Consider the following 22,837-nt stretch of genomic DNA (forward strand, 5'->3'; position numbering starts at 1 on the left):
CGTGATCTTTTTCAAGGGGAATCCCGCTGATTTTAGGACACCGAAATTTGAGATATCGATTCGCTGGCTGAATCCAGATCGTGCCCGCCTGAGAGAATGTCGTCAACATAAGTTTCGTTGACTAAAATTGCTGAGCTTCGTTGGGATTTTTGTTGTGTGCCTTTGGCCAATTGATGAAGTGTTCTTATGGCCAAATAGGGAGCACAGTTAACTCCAAATGTAACTGTTTTTAGTTTAAAGTCTTCTATCGGACTTTAGGGGGATCGGCGGAATAGGATTCGCTGGAAATCCTGGTCGTCCTTATGGACGTATATCTGGCGATACATTTTTTCAAGGTCGCCATTGAACATATACTTATATAACCTCCATTTGAGAATTATACGCATTCGATAATTTTGGAGTACGGGTGCAGTACGTCATTGAGTGAGATGCCGGAGTGAGAGAGTTTTGACGCATTAAAAACTACTAGGATTTTAGTAGTTTTACTATCAGGTTTACAGCGTAATGTGGCAGGTAAAATGAGAAATATTTACCATCACGTATGATTTCGCGAGACTTTGTGGGCTCCATGTGGTCTAGAGTTAACTATTCTTCGAGGACCTTTGAATATGTGGTTTGGAGTTCCGCTTTCTTCTCGATGCTCCGTTCAATGCTGAGGTATTGCTGCTGTGCTGCGGGTCTGGAGTGCCCTAGTGCGGTTGAGTCGGGAAATGCTGACTTGAATGGGAGTTTTACTACGTATCGGCCGTCTTCTCTCCGATAGGTAGTATTTTTGTAGAGCTCCTCACAAAATTCATCATCGTATGTGTGAGTGGGAGCCGATGGAACCTCCTCTTGTTCCCAAAACCTTTTGAGTAGATCTCCTAGGGAATCTGCTGAGCCTTCAACTACCTGGGTGGAAAATGTTGAGATTTGTTCCGCAACGGCGCCACTTAATATCCACCCAAAGATGGAATTTTGGGCTACTAAGCTTCCACCAACTTTGGTTTTGAGACCTGGAACGAGTATTTTGGGGAGCAGGTCGCTACCAATTACCATGTCTATCCTGGCGGCTGCGAAGCAGTTGGGATCAGCTAGAGGCAGTGAGGCGTGTTCTTGGAGATCAACGTAGGTCACCTTGAATGATGGTAAAAAGTGCGTCAATTGGGGAGTATTATTGCGTGAGTTGCAATTTTTAGGGTGAGATCTGGAGAACATATTGTGAGTGAGCAAATTTTGTTCGTATTCTGGACTGTTCGTCCGCCCATTCCTAATATTTCAAAGTTTGTTTTGGTTGTGGGTAGACCAAGTAGCTTTTGTACACGATAAGTTACAAAAGTCTTTTGGGATCCTTGGTCTATTAGAGCGCGAATTTGAACGGTTTCTCCTTTGTGGAAGATCGGGATATTTGTCGTAGGGAGTAAAGTTCTTTCTCTACTACTTGATAAATGTGAGAGCACCTCATCTTTATTGCTTTGAGATGCATTTTCTGCGGCGGCTTGGGTAGAGGTACATGGCATTTCATTGTCAATGGTCACGTGAGATGTGACGTAGTTTTAGTGGGGTTTTTATTGTTTGACGTTTGGGATTTTGCTGGGAAATGAAGGAGAGAGTGGTGTCGCTTTTGGCAATACACGCAAGTGAAGTTGCTTTTACAATCTCTCTCTGAATGAGAGTACGCCAAACAATTTTTGCAATAACTATTTTCTTTCACAAACTTATTCCGATCAGGGATGGATAGTTCCTTGAATTTTACGCACATCATCATTGAATGATGGGAATTGCATAATTTGCATGAGACTGGCTTTTTTTGTTCACTATGGAACGATTGAGTCTTGTTCCGGAAGTTGAACGATTGAGAGGCCGTTGATGATGCCGGAGGAGTGAAAGTGGGTTGAGGCGGTTTTGGTTTATTCGGCCTGTATGTGCTAAGCCGTTCTACAACTTCGTATCGAGTTGTTAGAAATTGGCCCATTTCTTTTCTTGAGTTTAGAGATTGCTCCCACACTGCTAGGATTTCGTCTGGGAGTTTTGAGGAGCAGAGATATATGAGCATTGGGTCCCATNCTGGATTGCTTCGTTAGCTGCGTCTACCAGAGCCAGGTATTTGTTGAGGTGCTCCAGATATGTTTTCAGTCCTGCCTCAGTGTGGTCCGTTTCGCTAATGCTCCACCACTTCTCGCAATATTTGTCCAGTCTCGAAATTTCATAAATGAATTTTTTATGATTGTAAGCGATTTCATCTTCTTCGGCTTGGGATTTTGACCTCGTTCTTATGCCTTGCTGGGTGTGAAGGGTTTGGGGTTTTTCCTGGTTATCTTCTGCCATAATTAGTGATTTGAGGGGTTAATATGCGTGTATAAATCGATTCCTTGAGACTTTGAGTAGGTAGGNCTCGTTCTTATGCCTTGCTGGGTGTGAAGGGTTTGGGGTTTTTCCTGCTTATCTTCTGCCATAATTAGTGAGTTGAGGGGTTAATATGCGTGTATAAATCGATTCCTTGAGACTTTGAGTAGGTAGAGAAAATATTTGGGTGTGTGTGTTTTATTATATATATGTGAATATAATTTTTGTGCGTATATTATATACCACACTATATTGAATATATATATATATCTATATTTTTGCTCGGCACTGTCTTTGGATCGTTGCTATTTTTCTGCTCCTTACTGTCCTGTCTCAGCGCATCTGAGTACAGTAACCGTTTATAATATTGGTATAGGAGTATACGTGTATATATATATTGTATATACCTTGCACACAAATTTTGTTTGCTANCTGCTCCTTACTGTCCTGTCTCAGCGCATCTGAGTACAGTAACCGTTTATAATATTGGTATAGGAGTATACGTGTATATATATATTGTATATACCTTGCACCCAAATTTTGTTTGCTAGTGCAGTTAGCTCAGCTTATGTATACACGTTTGTGTGTATGTACGTATGTAACCCACTAGCTGTGCGATGCTAGTGCAAATAGCGAATAAGCGGGAGATGCAAAGGGAGGAAAATCACTGTGGAGTTGGAGCAGTATAAATATGTACACGTATATATGNAGTGCAGTTAGCTCAGCTTATGTATACACGTTTGTGTGTATGTACGTATGAAACCCACTAGCTGTGCGATGCTAATGCAAATAGCGAATAAGCGGCTTATATACCCAGTAGTAAATTGAGGCATATCTTTCAGCTGTGATTTGTGATTTGCNGTATATATGTAAATACGTATATGGTTAATATATATGCCCGGGTAGGGGGAGATTTAGCGGTCGCTTGGCTTATATACCCAGTAGTAAATTGGGGAAGTATATTATACGTACGAGTGTACTTTTTGGAAGGTTTTTTGGCGGCAGTTAAATATATGTACATATATACGTATATCTAGTGTTATTTCGGGATTTATGTACGAGAATATGTATTTATACTTAGCGGATATTATTTTTTGAGATTGTATAGGGCAGTAGGGAAAAGCGCGGGAATTTCATATATAAATGTTAATATAAATTTGCGCAAAAATGAGCGGTAAATCAAATTGAGGGTTCTTATTTTTACCGTCTTTGGGGTCCGCTAAATATATATACGTATATAAGTGAGTTAGTTTAGCGGTTTTTTTTTAGGTTAAAATCAAATGCGCGGGAGTATTCGCAAAAATTTATGTGTTCAGCGTTTATGTGAGGGCGTTATTTGATGTACGATATATGAAGAGGGGATGTTTTCATATACGGTTTTGGGGAAATCCGCTAAACTCTTTATATAAATAAGTAAATTAGGCACTTACTTTGGCATTCCTCTTTTTTTTATTACAAACCGCTGAGAGTATTTGTGTGTGGGTGCTGACTGTGCTGCTATTATTGTTGTGCTGTGCGACGTCTTCTGGGCAACTTGCCGTTGCTGTTGCTGGGCGGTTGTTTGGCGGCTTTTATGTGGCTACTTGCTGTTTTTGTTGAGCGGCTGAGTTCGTCTTCTTGCTACGGTTGTTGTTGCTTGTTGGCCAATTTGTAGACGGGTATGGCTTTTGTTTCGCACACGTATTTTATGCCAATTTTTTTTTTTTTGTTTTATGTTTTTGTTATATGTATTTGCAATTTATTCCTTCACGTATGGCCAAATTTGTCTTGTTGTGTTTTGTAAATTTGTTTAGCCTTTTTTTCTAACTTAATGCAACTGGCACTTGTTTGTTTCGCTTTCTGTGTATGCACTTGTATATGGGTGTGTATATACCGAAGATTACGTTTAATATTTTTAAAATTTTAAATTTGTTTTTATGAAGATATAACTTTTTTTGTGTTTTAATGCCACTATTGCAGTTTTATTTGTTTTAAGGTAAGTTCTCTTTTTCGTTTTCTTTCAATTTGTATTTTTCTTTATTTTCAGCGACTGGTTTTTCTGCACCCCAAATTACGCAGGTAAGTACTTATCTCTACGCACGTACAGATGTACATACATATATGTAAATATTTAACACAATTTTTGCGACGCACCGAACTTGCACCCGCTATTCACAAATAAGGATTTTTATAATTTTAGTTTTTGAAAAAATGAATTTGTTTTATATTTGTTTTTCTATTTATATAATTTGCACTTACGCGCGCGAACCACGGGATTGCGTTTTTTTGTTCTCTCGATTCTTTAAGTGGGTTTCGGCACCATGTTCACTTTCGCGTGAATAAAAGGGGTTTACTACTTTTTTATAGATATTTAAATTTACAATTTATTCAGGTTTAATTTGCGGATTTTACAATTTTTCTTTCGAGTGGACGACCGTTTATGTAGAAGGATAGCGAACGAATAAACTTAAAGCTATTGCTTGGCCATTACATAGATATCAGATGTTTGTTCTTAGGTAAGTATTAATTCATTAATATAGTATAAAGGGTAAGTGCAAAATATATTTCCTAATATTTAAAGCTCGGTTAAATTCGGACCCATGTCACACATTTTTTTACCCTTTGCCCTTAATTTAAAATCGAATACGAACAGAGAAAGGGGCAATCAAAATGCGATATTTTTTGGTAAATCACGATTAATTATTTACGAGCTAGAGCTCTTGTTAAAAATCGACTATCCAGCTATTCGATTAGTCGACTAGTCGATTAGCAAATTTTTTTGTCGGTTGATAGTCGAGTAGCAAATATTCGATTAACCGCTCGCATTCGACTAACTGTTCACTTTCGACTAACCGCTCGCTATCGAGTGTTCTGAAAATCGACTTACCGAAATTATTCGAATAGTGACAACTTTTCACCATAAAATTATTATTATTAGGGCGGTTGGGTTTTATCAATAAGCATAGGTATTCAAAAAATATAAATAAATGTTTACTCAAAGAAAACAACTAGTCGACAAATCGAAAGTGAACGTATAGTCGACTAGTTATATGTGAGCGGTTAGTTGAAAAAGTCGAAAAGAAACGGTTAGTCGATTAACAAGTAGGGACACGATATCGAACCTAAAGTATCGATATAGTACAAATTTAAAGTACCGCTGTAAATATATCGGGTACCCATTATTATCGGCATAAAAAGAATCGATATTCCCAATATCTCGATTCAGTCTGAACCTTTCCACGAATTCTGCGTCTCTCAGAAAGATATTATTCATTCTCTCTCTATACCGATACACTCTAGGAACGTTTCGTTTTCACTTTCGGAATCACTTGACCACATATGTACAGCAAAATGGTATGCTAATGGGAAAATACTACACTAAACTGAATCTACTCAGCTTTCGAGACAGGTAGAAAATTGTTTACAATTGTAGAAAAATCCGTAACACAACTGTGTTCGTTGTGTTACAGAAACAGACACAATTGTAATTACAAGTGCGCCACATGTAACTACAAGTTGCTATGTGTTACAAAATATCTACACTTGTTTAATTTATTTGAACAATTGTAGGACTTGCAGCGCTGTTACAGGCCCCAGGTCTTTTTACACAGAAATCTGATAAATCTGACATATATATAACGTCTGATATTTAGCGAGTTTAAATGCAAATTTTGTAAAAATTTGTTGTCACTGTATAATCTTCTAATTCGTGCAAGCGAACGGTGCAGACGTGTCGCGACGGAGCGTCGCAACTGATTTAGCGCGTTCTAGAATGCTTTATATCGAAAAAATCAAAAAAAGTCCCTTTTTAATTAATTTATATGTAAAAGGTCCTGATCGCTGTTCTTTCGCGAAAGTTTACAAACCGAATGTAGAATATCCGGTCGGGTAGAGGTAGCTAAATACATCAATTCCCCGATCAGCGACTGATACTCCCTTTTATCCACACGTCTGCACTTTGCGTCATCACAGCTTACTTGGAATCCGGCATTTAACGGCGTAACTACAGTCAGACATACCATACTGGCTCAATAGATAAGCAATGTATTTTCTTTGGCCAAGTGTAATTGCGCCCGTTTCCCCTTCACGCTGGATCTCCAATCCCAGAATATATCGTAATTTTCCACCTTTAACCAAATCGAATTCGTCTGCGATTTTTCCTTTAATCGCAGCTACGTCCTCTAACCGCGCCTAAGTCGTCTTCATATACAGCTATTATGCTATAGTTACCGTTCTCGTGCTTCGTACATACGCAAGGCTCGCTGACGCATGACGAATACCCAAATGACTTCAAAACAGTGTCCAACTTTGAATTCCATTCGCGCCCGCTTTGTTTTAATCTATATAGCGCCTTATTCAGCTTCAATACTCGGTGTGGAAACTCTTCGCAAACAATCCCCTCAGTCTGTGTCATATAAATGGCTTCGTATAAACCGCTATTTAGGAATGCTAAAGATATGTCCATTTGGTGCCAATGCAACTCATGCTCACAACGAACCGCCGCAAACCTTAACACCGGTAAAAACATTTCAGTGCAGTTCACTACAAAGCGCTGACTGCACCCCTTTCCCACCAAACGACTCTTAAAGCGTTGAACACTGCCATCTGCGTTTTTCTTTACGTTGTAGACCCACTTGTTGCTTATGACATTTTCACCAGGAGGGACGTTCATCAACGACCAAGTTTCATTCTTAACTAGGGCATCATACTCCTCCTTCATGGAGGCCCTCCACTCTGCTGCATGCTCGCTCTTCAACGCCTAGCTTACGGACTTTGGTACTGTATGCGCCGTTCATTCCGAGGACGACCACGGCTTCCACTGCGTACTAATTTTGGTCTGCCCGGACCGTACCGCACTTCACCTGCACAATCGTTGTCTTCATCATTACCTTCACCTTTAACTTCGCCTCCGGACTCCTCCGCAACGTTTAGCGCCGATTCACGCTCAGCATTTTGCTCGTTAACATCTGGGCTAACAACTTCATTTCCAAATGATGTGATATCGATTTGTTCGCGTTCGTGACCAAGGTATACATTTTCCATGAAAATTACATCTCTACTAGTAATCACCTTCGCCTGTTTGGGTTAAGATGCGTTACTGTAGGCTCTTTACCCGTATAAACTTCGTACGGCGTTTTATTAGCCAGCGCTTTTGTTGCTGCTCTGTTCCGGAGGTAAACTGCCGTCGACACCGCCTCTGCCCAAAAATCTTCGTCCAACATACTATGCGCCAACATGCTGCGTGCCATCTCAACGAAGGTTCGATTAGCTCGTTTGGCCACGCCGTTTTGTTGAGGTGTGTACGGGGCTGTCAACTGGCGTTGTATACCATTATCAACTAAAAGCTTTTCAAACTCTTCGTTCAGGTATTCACGGCCATTATTGTTTCTCTACATTTTGATTTTCCTATCACTCTGTTTTTCTACCATTTGTTTAAATGACTTTAACGCAGCGAACACCTCACTTTTTGCCTTTAAAAAGTACACAAATATATACCGGGATTTGTCGTCGATGACCGTGAGAAAATACCTGGAGCCGTCAATTGAATTCTTATTCATAGGGCCACACAAATCATAGTGCATCAGTTCGAGTAAGGTTCTTGCACGACTTCTCGATGTTTGGGCAAAAGGCTTAACACAAATATTGCTCTTTGCACATGTTACGCAATCACTTTTATTTACATTATTTGTAAACTTTAGGCAGTGTACGAGTTGTTTATTTGACATTTCACATAAACTATCAAAGTTTAAGTGGCCGAATCGGTTATGCTAAATCGTAATTTCGTTCTCTTGTATCGCACCAAAACATTTGTACGTTTTTCTCTTATACACAAACAAGCCACCAACTTGATGCGCTCTTATCAATACTGCTCCCTGCTCGTCTTTTATCACCGCTTGATTATTCTCAAAATTTACGTCTAATCCGTGATCACATGCTTTGCTTACCGACACGAAATTGCACTTCAAGTCGGGTACATGCAAAACGTTATGTAGTTTAACTCTACTGCTCTCAGTTTGCAAGCTAACTTCACCAATTCTGTTCGCTTCTATATACTTGTTTCCCGCCAATTCAATTCTCTCTTTACGCTCTTTATATGTCACAAATAATGTCCGGTCACAGTACAGGTGTGCAGCTGCACCGCTATCAATGCACCACTCATCTCTTTTTAACTCGTAAGGAGAAATATAAGCAAGAACAGCGAATAATTTATCATCTCTATCTCAAAATGCCCGAATTTTCCGCAGTTAAAACATTTACCCCCGCGCCTTCTGTCGTTGTTGTTTCCCTTGTGGTTACTAGCAGGAATGTTTTGGATATTCGTTTGCGCCACTAGTGCATGCTGCAAATCTAGAATACCGGTTTTATCGCCGTCGCGCCTGGCCCCCTCCTCGAGCAATTTAACTTTTTAGTGCAGTTAGTGTAGGCAAAGTATCTTGAGACTCGATTGCCACGACGAATTTCTCATACGATTTTTGGCATTCACGCCGTTATACAATGCTTTACGTGATTCACCTGTAACGGTTTTATGCATAACATAATGCTAGCTAATGCCTTTTCATCCTTGGTGTCAAATGCGACTGCCTTTTCATTCTTGGTGTCAAATGCTACTGCCTCTTCGGCTGTAATATTTTCGCCTTTCACAAGTTTTCCACTGGTGATTGCCCATAAGTCTGTGTGGACTAAGACGCTCCTCCAGCTTATCAATCCAATATAGTCCGGTGAAACTCATTTTGATTTTGATTACTCTCAACTTTACTTGTATGTACTTCTTTTCAATTTTAACTTTTTGCGGTCTGGGCCCATAACCTATCGGGGGTTATGGGACTTACTTACTTGCGAAGTACGATTGCTGAGAAAAGAATAGACGGAGCTTATAACTTAAGCCTACGAACGTTTATTTGCGAGTGAATGTAATGTTACACATCTACGTGTCTGCATAGCTAACCAACAAAGGGAATGACATTTCGAAGAAACAGTAATGGTTAATATATCATGTTGCTTAATAATTCTTACAACCAACAATATATAGTAAAATTTCATGGGAAATATTTTCGTAGAATGTTTTAACCCATTAGCTCCCATCTGTAAAGGCCGTTTTGACCCTTTCTTCAAGAAACCCCACAAAATGCAAATTTGGAAGTTTGTTAGAGGATTAATATATTCTAGAAAATTATTCTTCGGAAAATTTTACTAGGGGTCTTCTCAGGCAAAAATTTCATGCCACCAATGTAAAAGTCTCTATGTATAAAATTAAATCGCCAAGAAGGTATAACTCAAATTTCAAAAATTTTGTTTTTTGAATTTAGTTTGACTATTATTCCTTCCTGGCATAGATTTTTTTATTTAAATTTTTTAGAAATCTACGTTGGCGGTACAAAATTTTTACTTGTGAAGACTCCCAGTAAAATTTTCCGAAGAATAATTTTCTAGAATATATCAATCCTCTAAAGAACTTCCAAATTTGCTTTTTTCGGAGTTTCTTGAAGTAAGGGTCAAAACAACCTTTTAAGGCGGGAGCTAATGGGTTAAAATGTTCTACGAAAATATATCTCATGAAATTTTAATATACATATATGTCTTAACCTTTAACTTCGCTCAGACATATATTTTAACAATTTTTTCACTTTTTTGAAAACTACTTAGGCCAGGACATGAAAACTTTAGTAAGCCATAAAACAAAAATACGAGCTAAGTTGTGCAAATCCGTCGAGTGTTTTTTTACTGGATATTTTTACTTTCAGAAAATGTTAGCAAAGTCCGGGCTGGTTTGAATTGTCATAAAATTGTCGCACATTGTATAAGATAATGGTAGTAAGAATTGCAACAAGCACATCATTTTGACGTTATGGTGTCCACGGCGAAAAATTCAGCTATCGCCCTAACACCACCTTATTGAATTCGTCTTGGAACTGCTTTAAGCTATTACAAACAACCGTTATGCGAACAAATTTATAATACACTGTGCACAAATGCGCTAGCGTATAAAAAAATTCTCCAAAATATTTTTGCGGTATTCATCAAATATAGACGAGTTGGTGTTTCTTCTGTGTAGTGTAAAAAAGTGTAAAGTTGCGAAAGATAAACCCCTTACCTGATTTTACAAAAAGGACACCACGGAATATCTAAGTAATATTCAATCTTCGATGAAATTCACATTACCTACATATTCACATCACTTCTAAATTAAGGACATAAACACGAACCCGTCATTTTGTACCTCTAGTCTGAAAGGTTTTGTAACCATAGACTTAAATAAATAAATATGAAATGAAATGAAATAAAAATGACACTGACACAACGTCGAACCAGTAGATCATAAATTCATAACAAACTCTAAAAGGCTTTTAGTGACTTACCACGTTTATGTAAATCATCACGCACTATTTGGCCGGATAAATTCGTTACTGTTGGTGTGGGTGGCAGGGCTAGATGAGCCGGTGTTGCATTACCGGGATACCAGGCCCAACCGCCTGATTGTCCATTGAACATGCGTAACTTCTCGTACACGGATTCATTTTGTTGTTGTGCTTGTTGTTCTTTCTGTGAGGCTAAATTCCGCAGAACCCGATTTATCGAGGAAACCTGTTAATGAACCACATATTAGTTCGATGTCATTAAAAGAAGTAAAGTTATTAAGCCTACAAGCTTTACAGCCCAACCTGAAACTCGTATAAACGCACGGCATTTCTTTACGCACTCCGTCTAATTTGCTTAACCGCTTCACCCTAAATTGACTTCCGTGCGTTTGCATTTGATTTTACTGAGCGAATGGTCGAATAAAAATCTCACGCAAAACAAAAATTGGAAATTGAGTTAAAGCTCAGTTAGTCTAGGCTTAACTCAATTTAACTCAATATCACTCAATACATCAGCTTAAGCCAGATGCGAAAATATTTTTTATTTTTTTCACCTGTTTCAAAGCTTGCTGAATACAGTAACAAAACCGATTATTCCGTATTGAGCAATATCCTGGAAGTGCTTTATGGCTTGACAACTTAGTGAGCATAAGAAGTCGCGACCTTCAAGGGCACTTGATGCTTTAAAAGCATTCTTTGAGGATCCCGTCCAACTCACGGACAAAATGATACTGAATTATGCTTCAGCAAGCCCTAATAGGTAATAATTCCTGAAAAGAGCACTTGCAGAGTCTGCTATGTGCTGGATGCATGCTCGAAGATGGCAATACTGAGCCCAGTGTCAGGCTGCAATAAACTTTTCCAAAACTACATATGTACATCTAGACTTATGGACAACCGCAAAACTTGTTTGAACCAGCTATGCACGCATAACAGGATCACCTTTTGGTGGGTACCGGACCATGAGGGTTTTAGTGCCAACGAAAGAGCCGACGCTCCCGAAAAACGTGGGTACAAATGGTGCCCATATATCCACTCCATTTCTATGCTCCATGAAAAGTATACACAGTAGAGCTCCTAAGGGAAAAAGCAATCTCTGAACGACTTCTGAATTTTAGTCGAGAGCATCTGAGAACTTTCACAGGCTACCTGACAGGGCTACAAATGTATTATGCGATCGTCTCTGTCCAGGATCTGGAACATGACACCATCTAAAATGTTGTTTAATTTCATAAATGGCATAAGGTTGAATCGAACTTCTATGGGGTTAGCACAATAGGTCGATGTTATTTCCACAAATAATGATAAAATCTACTCAGTTTAATAATAATAATAAACAAAATATTTGGTCTTCATTACGGAGAATTTAACTTAATAAAAGTATGTTCCAGCGTTATAAAATATCTAGTTCACAAAGCACCCTTTTTTGTAAAATATCACCCGAAACAAAACCTAGTGTAGTTCAGGGCTGGCGAGTCTAAGGCACGCGTGCCATTAATGGCACGCAACAAAATAATTTGGGCACGGTATTAATTGAGGACTCAGTTCCCCAATTACTAGAAGTAGTATTTACTATCTAATAGACACAATTTGTTTCTCGTTTAAATTGGAGATGAAAGCAAGGTCTACTCACACCCAAGAAAACACGTCAGAAGAGCCAAAAATACAGACAGTAACAAGGTGTATAAACAAGGTGTGATTGACAACTCAGATCGGCTCTCTTTTAAGATACTACTATGCCAAAAATACAAACAAACAACTCACAATTTATAAAATTTCTTTTCGATTTGATTTAGGATGGTTCTTATGAGAGCAATGTCAAATTGAATCACAATTTGTTAAATACATTTTGCACAGTAACCAACATCCCACCATGCAAAACATGAGAAATAGGCAACAATCGTCAATGGCAACAAATTGGCGACTCACCGATTTATTGCTGTGGTGACAAATCGGCAACATCACTTCGTTCATGTCAATTTTGAATAAAAAAGTTCTCAAAAATTCCGAAACTTATGAATATGGCGTCAATAGTATTGGCCAAAAGCGTCTAAATTATGCCCAAGGACAAGATTGAAAAAATAGGAAGTCTCACAGCGAGAAAATGAATTAATTCCGATTGTAAGTTGCAATTTGGTATACAAATGAGGTATTAAAAAGAATAAAATTATTCCAAATATCGCCTGAAGCGATAAGAAAAGGACTCATTCAGATAATAAGAAAACGACTCGCCCAGGCGAGTTGCCTTCGGCGGACGTTTTAGAGCGACCGGTAATAAGAAATCGATTCGATGGCAATATTACCGGCAATAAATTTGTTTCCGAGGGCGACACGTTTTCTTATTACCGGCAACACAAATTGTTTGGTGGGAAAATCCACATAAGACATAAATTCTCATCGACGAATTTTATAAAGACTTAAATTTATTATGTATCCTGATGTGACTTCACTTGATAAACTGAACTTGTTTAAATTTGCTAATACAAAAATTTTGGAAGCTTGGAATTTAATTCCAGACATTTAGATGTCTGCAGGAGCTGGCGTTTGCACACAAGGTACACAGATACATTCAAGAGACGCTTAATTCATTTTTTTTTTTGAATGTTTTCACGATTTTAGTGTCAACCAATGTCTCCAAGAAAGGTTGGAGGAGTCAAAGAGGTTTTTGGCACGTCATGGCTACATTGAATAATTTTTTGGAAATAATGACACGTGTATGTACAAAGGTTTTTTTTTCAAACAAACGTTATGTTCGTACTTAATGCACTTATCTATTAACAGCTTCGTTATTTATCATCCCATTTTAAAAACCGAACATGTTTAACATGTGCTTTAAAATGGTGGATGTACACTGAAGGAAAAAATATTAAAATTATTCAGAAACCTAGTTGATCTTACTATAAACGTCAACGAAAGTACTGTATATTGGTAAATATTCAATTCAATTACGCGCATATTAAAATTAACGCGTTCGTCCTGAAAAAGCATCCGTGAAGTGAAATAATCAAGATGAAATCAAAACAAAAATATTTAAATTGCATGTTGTCTTCAATGGAACTCGAACCCTGACCATATCTGGATATCAACAAATTGTGGCAATCATCTTTGCGCACTCAGCTACAGCCAGACATATAAATATTCATAAATAAAATACATAAGTAAATCCTTGAATAAAGCATGAAGATTTAATGAAGTATACGTAGTTTAAAACGATGATCGTAGCATTATTTAAACACATAAACACATAAAGAAAAACTTTATTAAAAAAATAAATAAAGCAATGTTGTCATTTTAAAAAGAACTAGTAAAGCCCCGTTGTCGAAATTCGACCACCTCACTTTTTCATACACCCTCGCTTTGTTTGTGGCGATTTTAGGTCCATGAGAACCTTTTGAACGTCCACGTAAGTAATAGTATTAGGTGGAGTGATATCTTTTCCGTTAAATAATTCTATAATTCATAGGAGCAGTAGGGAGGAATAGATTTGTATGGGATTTCGTTAGCGTATTAATATATAGATAGTAGATGGTGAAACCAAAGCAGGCATTCATAGGCTTATACGGAAATTGGAATAACTCGGCTCTGGAGCCACCTATTCTATTCATTGAAAAATCATTGATTATCAGGGTGGGCAAAAACTCGAAGTTCGAGCGAGCGAGCGAGCAAACTCCTACTCACTGCCTCGCAGGCAACGAGGAGCTCGCAGCTCGTACTCGTAGCAGCAATGAGGCGAGGAACGAGAAGTTTGGCTTGCTCGGCAAACGAGCGAGCGCTGCTTGTTTGCTCGCGCTCCTATTAAACGAGCGAGGTTGTTGTGTGTTGCCTCGCTCGCAGTGCGAGGCGAGTAGCTGTCTGCGAGTGTCCGAGTGTATGTTAATAATTGTATGTACATGTACTTAGTAACCTTATCTATTAACAGCTTCGTTATTTTTCATCCCATTTTATAAACCGAACATGTTTAACATGTGCTTTAAAATGGTGAATGTACACTGAAGGAAAAAAATATTAAAATTAATCAGAAACCTAGTTGATCTTACTATAAACGTCAACGAAAGTACTGTATATTGGTAAATATTCAATTCAATTACGCGCATATTAAAATGACCGCGTTCGTCCTGAAAACGAATCCGTGAAGTGAAATAATCAAGATGAAAACAAAATAAAAATATTTGATTTGCATGTTGTCTTCAATGGAACTCGAACCCTGACATTAGGGCGGGTCAATTTGTATGGATCGATTTTTTTCGACATTGTTCCTAGCATATTCGGATTCTTCATAAAATTCTAAGAAAAAAATTCCTCCAGACCATAGCTCTAAAGTCAATTCCGAGCCTGCGCATTTTTAAAAGAAGATATCTTATATATAAAAATGAATTACTGTCCGTTAGCCTCGCTAAGACTCGAAAACAGCTTGACCGATTTGAGAGTTACCACCTGTTTGAAAATTTCAATATAAGTAAATTAATTACATAAATTAGATATTGCACTATGGGTGTCAAAAGAAAGAGGTTATGAAGGCTTATAGGCGAAAATATTTTTGAGANAATTACTGTCCGTTAGCCTCGCTAAGACTCGAAAACAGCTTGACCGATTTGAGAGTTACCACCTGTTTGAAAATTTCAATATAAGTAAATTAATTACATAAATTAGATATTGCACTATGGGTGTCAAAAGAAAGAGGTTATGAAGGCTTATAGGCGAAAATATTTTTGAGAGGGGTTGCCACCTGTTTCAAAATTTAATTAAATGAAATTGATAAGATAAATTAAATATTGCAATATGGGTATCAAAATAAAAAGGTTTAAGAAGGCTTACTACTGAAAATATTTGCCACCGAGTTGCCACCAATTTCGAAAATTTAATTCAATTAAGTTAATAAGATAAAGTATGTATTATAATATAGGTGTCGAACGAAAAGTATTTGGGAAATTATTGGTTAAGAAATATTTTCTATAGGCCTGCCACCTACCTGAGCGATAAAACCTAAAAGCTATACCCGCAAATATTTTTCAAAGCTTTTGAGGCTCGCATCAATGTGGTATACTGTAACTCCGTCAAGTTAGTGTTTATTGATGGGAAACAAAGTACTATCATCAAAGAACGTAGATAACAAGAAGGGACAACTCGTTATAATTGTGGCGAAAGTGCGCAACAGGGGCGTGCCTTCTCTTTTCATCCAATCAGAAAACGCACTGGGGCAAAAGGGAAGGCACGCGCCTGTTGCGCACTTTCGCTACAATTATAACGAGTTGTCCCTTCTTGTTATCAACGTTCTTTGCTATCATGTTTGGCAATGATATCACCCCATCGAACAATGCACTTAGCCTCGATATAAAAAGAGAACAAAAGCCGAAGTATTAGCCGAAGCAGTTCATACAAATGTTCCACAATTGAACTAACAAAAAAATATGGCCTACGACTCTTTTATAGAAGCTGTGGACACTGGAGTAAAATTTAAACAAAAAAACAAAACCGACTTCAATTCTCATATACAAATTTAAGAGTACCGTTATTTTCTTCATGGCCCAATTATCGGATCTACACTCAATTAGTAGGAGACTACCTCTGAGGAACCACCTTTCCTTTCAAAAAGAATTATAGAAAACGCATAACGTAGTCCAAAGTTATGCGGTAATATACATAAAAAAATATTCCGACGTATTGATAAAATATGCAGATTAATTTAATAATTTAATAAAGTGTTACGGATATGTTTTTTTAATACAAACCTGTGCATGGGAGTTTATTGATACGAAAAATTAATTTCTGATATCTATTTTTTACTACAAAGCAAATTACAAATTTTTTATNTTGGGAAATTATTGGTTAAGAAATATTTTCTATAGGCCTGCCACCTACCTGAGCGATAAAACCTAAAAGCTATACCCGCAAATATTTTTCAAAGCTTTTGAGGCTCGCATCAATGTGGTATACTGTAACTCCGTCAAGTTAGTGTTTATTGATGGGAAACAAAGTACTATNCCGAATTCGCAACGTATTCTCAACGTCAGAATCGCTGCGAATACGTTACGAATTCGCTTGTTAACTTCGAATCCGCAAACGTGCGCGCACTGGTGCGCTTTTTTTCGCGTCGAATTCCGATGTACACTTCACTCAATTTTCCCTTTTTGGGTATTTCTGCACTCGTCGTGTCCAAATCGTAGAAAATAGTATTATTAACAAAGAACGTAGATAACAAGAAGGGACAACTCGTTATAATTGTGGCGAAAGTGCGCAACAGGGGCGTGCCTTCTCTTTTCATCCAATCAGAAAACGCACTGGGGCAAAAGGGAAGGCACGCGNTTGGTTTTAGATCCTTTTTGCTTTCAACACGAGGTATCTTTTCTCTAGTTTCTATTGTTATAGCCATAACTCCCTCTCTATTTTTATCAACCAATCAATCAATTTTATAATTTTTTTGCGGCATTTTTCCTAATTGCAAGTAGAGCTTTATACAACTTTTATAACACCAAATGTTTATCAAGCTTGGGATTTTGTGTTATCCGGGCAGGCTTATTAATTTAGCCAGAGAATATGTTTTCTTTATTAAGTTTACCCAGTTACCCATTATAAACTATTACTATTGAAAGAATACGCACATGCGACGACTCTAGCCATTGTATGTCACGCCATTGTATGTTCGACTCAAAGATTCCCAACATTTATGAACTATTAATGAAAGCTTAAAACTAATTGTACTGAGTACATACTAACTAACTAGCAGTCTTTTCCATTTACAACCAAAAATGCCTTTACTTAAATTCAAAGGTTTGTACTTTCGTTTACAAAATCTAGAATGTATTATACATCCATAAGCTTTACATAAAGTCATGCTGTCATGAGGTATTCAATTACAACTTACACAGCTCTTTTTTTGTAATTAATAATTTCTTATTCTTATTAATTATATTTGTAAAATTCTTAGATCTATACGTATAACTATATATATATATATATATATATATGTATGTATTTTTTATATTTATTTTTGCCTCTTCCCCTATCCTTTAGTCGTATATTCTCACCATACATCTCTAGAGACACTTATCAATACTAGTGTCTTGTAGGAAGTGTAACAGCTCCCTGAGTATACCAAAATCAAATTTAGAAAATATTCCTTTCAAGGAATTATATGAACTAAAAAAGCTGAAATTGTTTCTGACGGTGGAAAACCTTGGACATTCAAAAATTAAATGGTCGCTCGTTTCTCTAACCCCACATGGCATACAGACGTCCGTAACACCTCGTTTGAATTTGCTGAGGAAAATACTCCCATAAGTATGCCCACAAATCAACCTGTTTATAAGCTTAATCTCATATGCTTCAAAATTACATTTTTTATCCCTGAACCATGGTGACTCCGTAATTTTTCCTTCATTTTCAACAAACACCTTCCCCTTAGTCTGACACAGCTCCAAGAACTCTGCCTCCCATTCCCTCCAAATAGTTCTGCGAATCCTCCTTAAGCCTTCCTCAACAGTTAATTCAAGTTTCAAATTCTGACCATTAGAAGCAGCCTCCTTGGCCGCAGCATCCGCTTTTTCATTATAACCAATTCATACATGACTCGGAACCCATATTAATTTCACACTCTCGCACTCAGAAATATACAACAAGTTATGAATCGATGCCACTATGTGATTGTTCGTGTGCTTTTTGTCTATTAACCTTAGAGCTGCCATGCTATCAGAGATAATGGCAAAATTCTTGCATTTAGTCTTTACTAGAACCGAGACTGCCTGCCTAATGACCACCAATTCACCAAACGTTGACGAAAAATCGCCTGTTATGTTATATACGAAGTACATATTCATTTGGGGATCATAGAAAGCACAGCCAACCACCTCGTCAGCAACCGATGCGTCTGTGGCATCCATCAGCTCCCTACATTTGGATACAAAAACACTCTTGAGTTGCTCCACACTATAATTTTTCTTGGTCATCGACAGCCCCGACAACTCTACCGACGAATCCGGGTGCCTGCGAAAACCGACATTTGTACCAATTTTCTTAAAAATTTCCCTTTGTTTGTTAAAGACAAAAAAATAGCTCGACTTCAGTCCACTTTCACACATCAGATCCTCCCTGAGGCGTCCATTTTTTAGCCACTGTCTACTCAGCTCCTTGGCCGTCACCCATTCCGCCCTTTTCAGGGGGGGTAGCTCACCCGCCAACGCATATCTAATGTGCACCGGCGCACTTGGAGGGAGCCCCAAACATCGCCTGAGTGTGTCATTCAGAATTAATGGATTTTTCGGTTGAAACCCCAGGATGCATTTGCATACGTGGTACTCGCATATTCCACTTTACTTCGTACAAAAGACCTATAGAAGTTTAGGGCTACATTCGGACCTAAACCACTTTTGATGGGTGTCAAATTCCTTATGAGATTTTTGCCTGGGCCAGCAACCTTCTTGACCCTTCCAATATGCTCACTCACAGAGTTGTAAGAACTAATAGTTCTGCCCAACCACTTAATAGAACGGACCTGCTCAACCTCCTTTCCATCCAAACTAAGCGAGAAAGAATTATGCCTGAAACTATTCATACTCATAAACTTTGTTTTCCCGACATTAATACTGAGGCCCAAATCCTTGCATACATTGCCAAAAGCAGACAGCTTGCCCTCCAGTGCACTGACCGCATCCATTTCCGTGTTCCCCCAGCACATAATAGCAAAATCGTCAGCAAACTGATAAATCTGTGTGCTGTCCTCACTAAAGTTATGAAACCCCGACATATATAAATTGAATAGTAGAGGGGAGAGACAACTTCCCTGGGGTAGCCCATCATATACCTGCACCGAATGGCCTCCAAAGACCAAAGTTCTTTTTGCCAGAAAATTTACTATCCATTCCCGGATATTATCGTTTACGTGTAAGTTCTCCATCCTTCCATTGAGTTTCTCTATACTGACACAATTATACGCATCCGCAATATCAAGAAAACATATAAAAACCTTCTTCCTGTTCTTTTTCAGCTTGCTTGCCCAATACAGCACCTCATTCAGACACATCGACGCCGACTTTCCCTTTCTATACGTATAGCACCCATCCGGGAAGGCTCCGTTCGCCTCCGCCCATTCCATTAAACTTTCTTTGACAATCATATTCAAACTCTATACAAAGACCGAAAGTAGGGAGATCGGTCTATAATTTTTAATGTCACTCAAATCCTTATCCTGCTTAGGTATCGGTACAATTTTAACCATCCTCCATTCATCCCTCATCCTGTTCTCCATAAAATGCCTTTCCAGTTCACGAACCAATGCTACCTTCGTAGCTTCCGGAAGCCTTGCAATCATATTAAAGGTCACCCCTTCAAAACCCCCTGCCGACTTCTTTTTCTTAACTAGCAACCGATTTAACACCTCAACCGAAAAATTTACACTCACTCCTCCTACGTCACCTCTTCTGGCATCACTGTTTCGCGCCACACACCCAGGTTGCTCTACGACCTGACTTTTCAAAAAACTCAGATATCTTTCCTGATCCTCGCTGGTCCAACTTGTCACCACCTTCCGGTTCCCCTTAAAACTGCTCACAAATCTCCAAGCGTCAACTGAATTCGGGCAATCATTCAACTCCTCAATCCTGGCCTTGAAACTTTCTGATTTTTCCTTTTTGACCGCTGCCTTCCATTCTTCTTCTAAACTGAGTAACCTTTCAAAGTCCAAGACATTACTAGTCAGTCTTGCCTTTTTCGTATCGGCAGCACCTTCCATTTAAACAGACAGTTAGAATTAGTAAAGGATAGGTCTAACACCGATAACCCCCCAGGACAATTTTTATTTATAGTATAAGTTGGATTACCATCATTGAGGCACCTAAACTGTGATTTCCTGACAGCATTCAGAAGGACTCTCCCCTTCGGCAGATCCTTCGGGCTCCCCCACATCCTTGTCTTTGCGTTGAAGTCCCCCAAGAGCATTACGTCCTCACGGCCCTCCAAAAAAGACATAAGTCGACTTATCTCGTAATCAAACAGGGACCTGTTTAAAGCAGGTGGAAAATACGCAGATACAATAGTAAAATTTTTAAAAAGATTTGTTGTTTTCACCACAACAATGTCATAAAAAGAATTATACCTAATTTTTGAAAACGTATATTCTTCCTAAAGCCCACAGCTACACCTCCGTAGCCATCCGCTCTAAATTTAGAAATAAGATTAAAATTCATTAGCTTATGCCCTTCCCTTATGTCCCCAAGAGAAAAAACCTCCTGAAGTACTACTATATCAACATTGTTCTCATTTATCAAAAATCTTCAAAATTTCTGTTTGCTTTAAGACTCTGACAATTAAACTATAGTATTTTGATCGTCATTTTTATTTTTATCAGTTACTATTCTGTCATTTACACTTGTTTTTATCAAATTGCCTAGAACCTTTAGAATAGGCTCTTCTGCGTCAATCCTGAACTTAGTGACCAACTGACTAAGAAGCCTTTCAATTTCCGTTACCCTTTCCCATTTGGGCCTCTCAAAAACTGGCACACTCCTCCCCTTCACCCTTTTCTCCTGAACCATTTTCACAGATTCTTTACCCTGACTAACTGCCATGCTGGCTACATCACTATATCTTTTCCGAGTGAGACTTCTGTTCACTATCATATCATTGTTCCCACTATTTTCTTGATTGCTATCCAACCGCCTGTTCTGAGCCGGAAAATCCTCATTGAAATCAGCCAAAACAGCAAAACTATTTCCCTCCAATACATTCCTATAATTGTCAAAAACTTCGCGTTTCGATAATTTTTTCACCGTCATTATTTCAATTATCTGCCTCTCCCTCTCCCAGCTGGGGCACCTGTCCCTGTTATATGAAACGTGACTGTAGCTGCCACACAATATACATTTAGGATTTTCACTATTACACTTTTCGGAGCATGACTCCCCCTTGCCACAGACTATGCATCGATTTCTAGATTTGCACGATAATTTCGTGTGCCCAAGACGTCCACACCTATAGCACTGCTTAGCCCTTGGGAAAAAATGGTTCACTTTGAACCCAACACAGTAAATCCTAACCGATTCGGGGATCACATTTCCCTCAAAACCAATCTTAATAGATAAGGTCGGTACAAAGTTGTCCTTATTATTCGGGTCCCTTCTTGTAATCCTATAAACCGATAGTATAGGAATGTCTGACTTAATTCCTTCAAAAATTTCCTTTTCATCAAAATCCAACGGCCAATGTTTATGAGATCACTGTTCGAAAAACTTGCATTCGCATCACTGACAGAGTAGAAAAAAACTTTAAACAAAGATCTTCCAATGGCTAAAATGTTTTTTAGCCCCTTCACATTTAGTTTACGTATCTTTCCGAATAGAAAGAGGCCATGAGGACCACCGCCTCACCCTTGAAATCAGCATTATACTTTGGACTTTCATACTGCATACGAGTATCAGGGGCATTAGTACCACCTGCACGCCCTTTATTTGGACCCAAATCACATCCACTTGCACTAACCTCTCCAATATTCTTCCCCACAACTCCACCACTGCTCTGAGGAACACCAGCATCACTGCTTTGACAACAAACCACACCACTACTCTGAAAACCACCCTGGTCACCACCAACGTTTGCAACCGTACCTTGTATAGCTGAACTTATTGAGCTGGCTGCAGCTGTACTCGAATTTTCTACGCTTATATTCACTTTGTCAGACTGTACCACGTTTGGATACGTCCCCCTTCTAACCAGAGTGCCACTCATAGGCGGCAATTCATCAAAACTCTTATCTTCACTGGAGTCACTAAACTCCTCAATCAAATTATTTGCATTCGCCTTATACCTTTTTCTTGAACTTGCAAAACCTGATTTAGGCTTTTTCTTTACCCTACTGGTTTTGCCCGACTTGGCCTGCCCATCCTTTTTATTAAAAGATGCGCACGCCATGTTGGACGCCCTCCATTTTGTAATTCACAAACCGCTGTGCCCAAGCAAAAATTTTCCACCGAAAAGAAACTTACCCAGATACGCACAAATGCAACACCCAGAAAGCTGCTATCAACCTTAGTCAATTACACAATCACCCTGCAGGGAAACCGCGGACTAGTGAATCAAATTTCTAGTTCCGTACTAGGTATTTATCGCCAAAAAGGAACTAGTCCGATAGGAACTAGATCCCCACCAGTCCAAAATCGGCGAAAAGTGGTACTTTTAAGAAACTAATT

The 22,837-nt window shown here is 38.5% G+C and overlaps 2 protein-coding genes across 2 annotated transcripts in view; both read right to left on the reverse strand.

Moving 5' to 3' along the window:
- The window catches only part of LOC108358752 (uncharacterized), a 181,723-nt gene that overhangs the window by 4,423 nt on the left and 154,463 nt on the right, over nt 1-22,837 (reverse strand). The window contains exons 3-7 of the mRNA XM_017610225.1: nt 10,662-10,887; nt 8,571-8,706; nt 8,250-8,466; nt 7,167-7,380; nt 3,756-3,874 (exon numbers count right to left, since the gene is read on the reverse strand). Of these exons, the coding sequence (XP_017465714.1) occupies nt 3,756-3,874; nt 7,167-7,380; nt 8,250-8,466; nt 8,571-8,706; nt 10,662-10,887 (912 nt within the window). The remainder of the gene's footprint in view (nt 1-3,755; nt 3,875-7,166; nt 7,381-8,249; nt 8,467-8,570; nt 8,707-10,661; nt 10,888-22,837) is intronic.
- On the reverse strand, nt 586-1,038 carry LOC108358756 (uncharacterized). Its single transcript, XM_017610229.1, has one exon. The coding sequence runs from the start codon at nt 1,036-1,038 to the stop codon at nt 586-588; it is 453 nt and encodes a 150-aa protein (XP_017465718.1).

The sequence above is a fragment of the Rhagoletis zephyria genome, unplaced genomic scaffold (assembly GCF_001687245.7).
Source record: "Rhagoletis zephyria isolate East Lansing unplaced genomic scaffold, Rhagoletis_zephyria_1.1 Rzeph_scaffold_00292, whole genome shotgun sequence".
Classification (NCBI taxonomy): Eukaryota; Metazoa; Arthropoda; class Insecta; order Diptera; family Tephritidae; genus Rhagoletis; species Rhagoletis zephyria.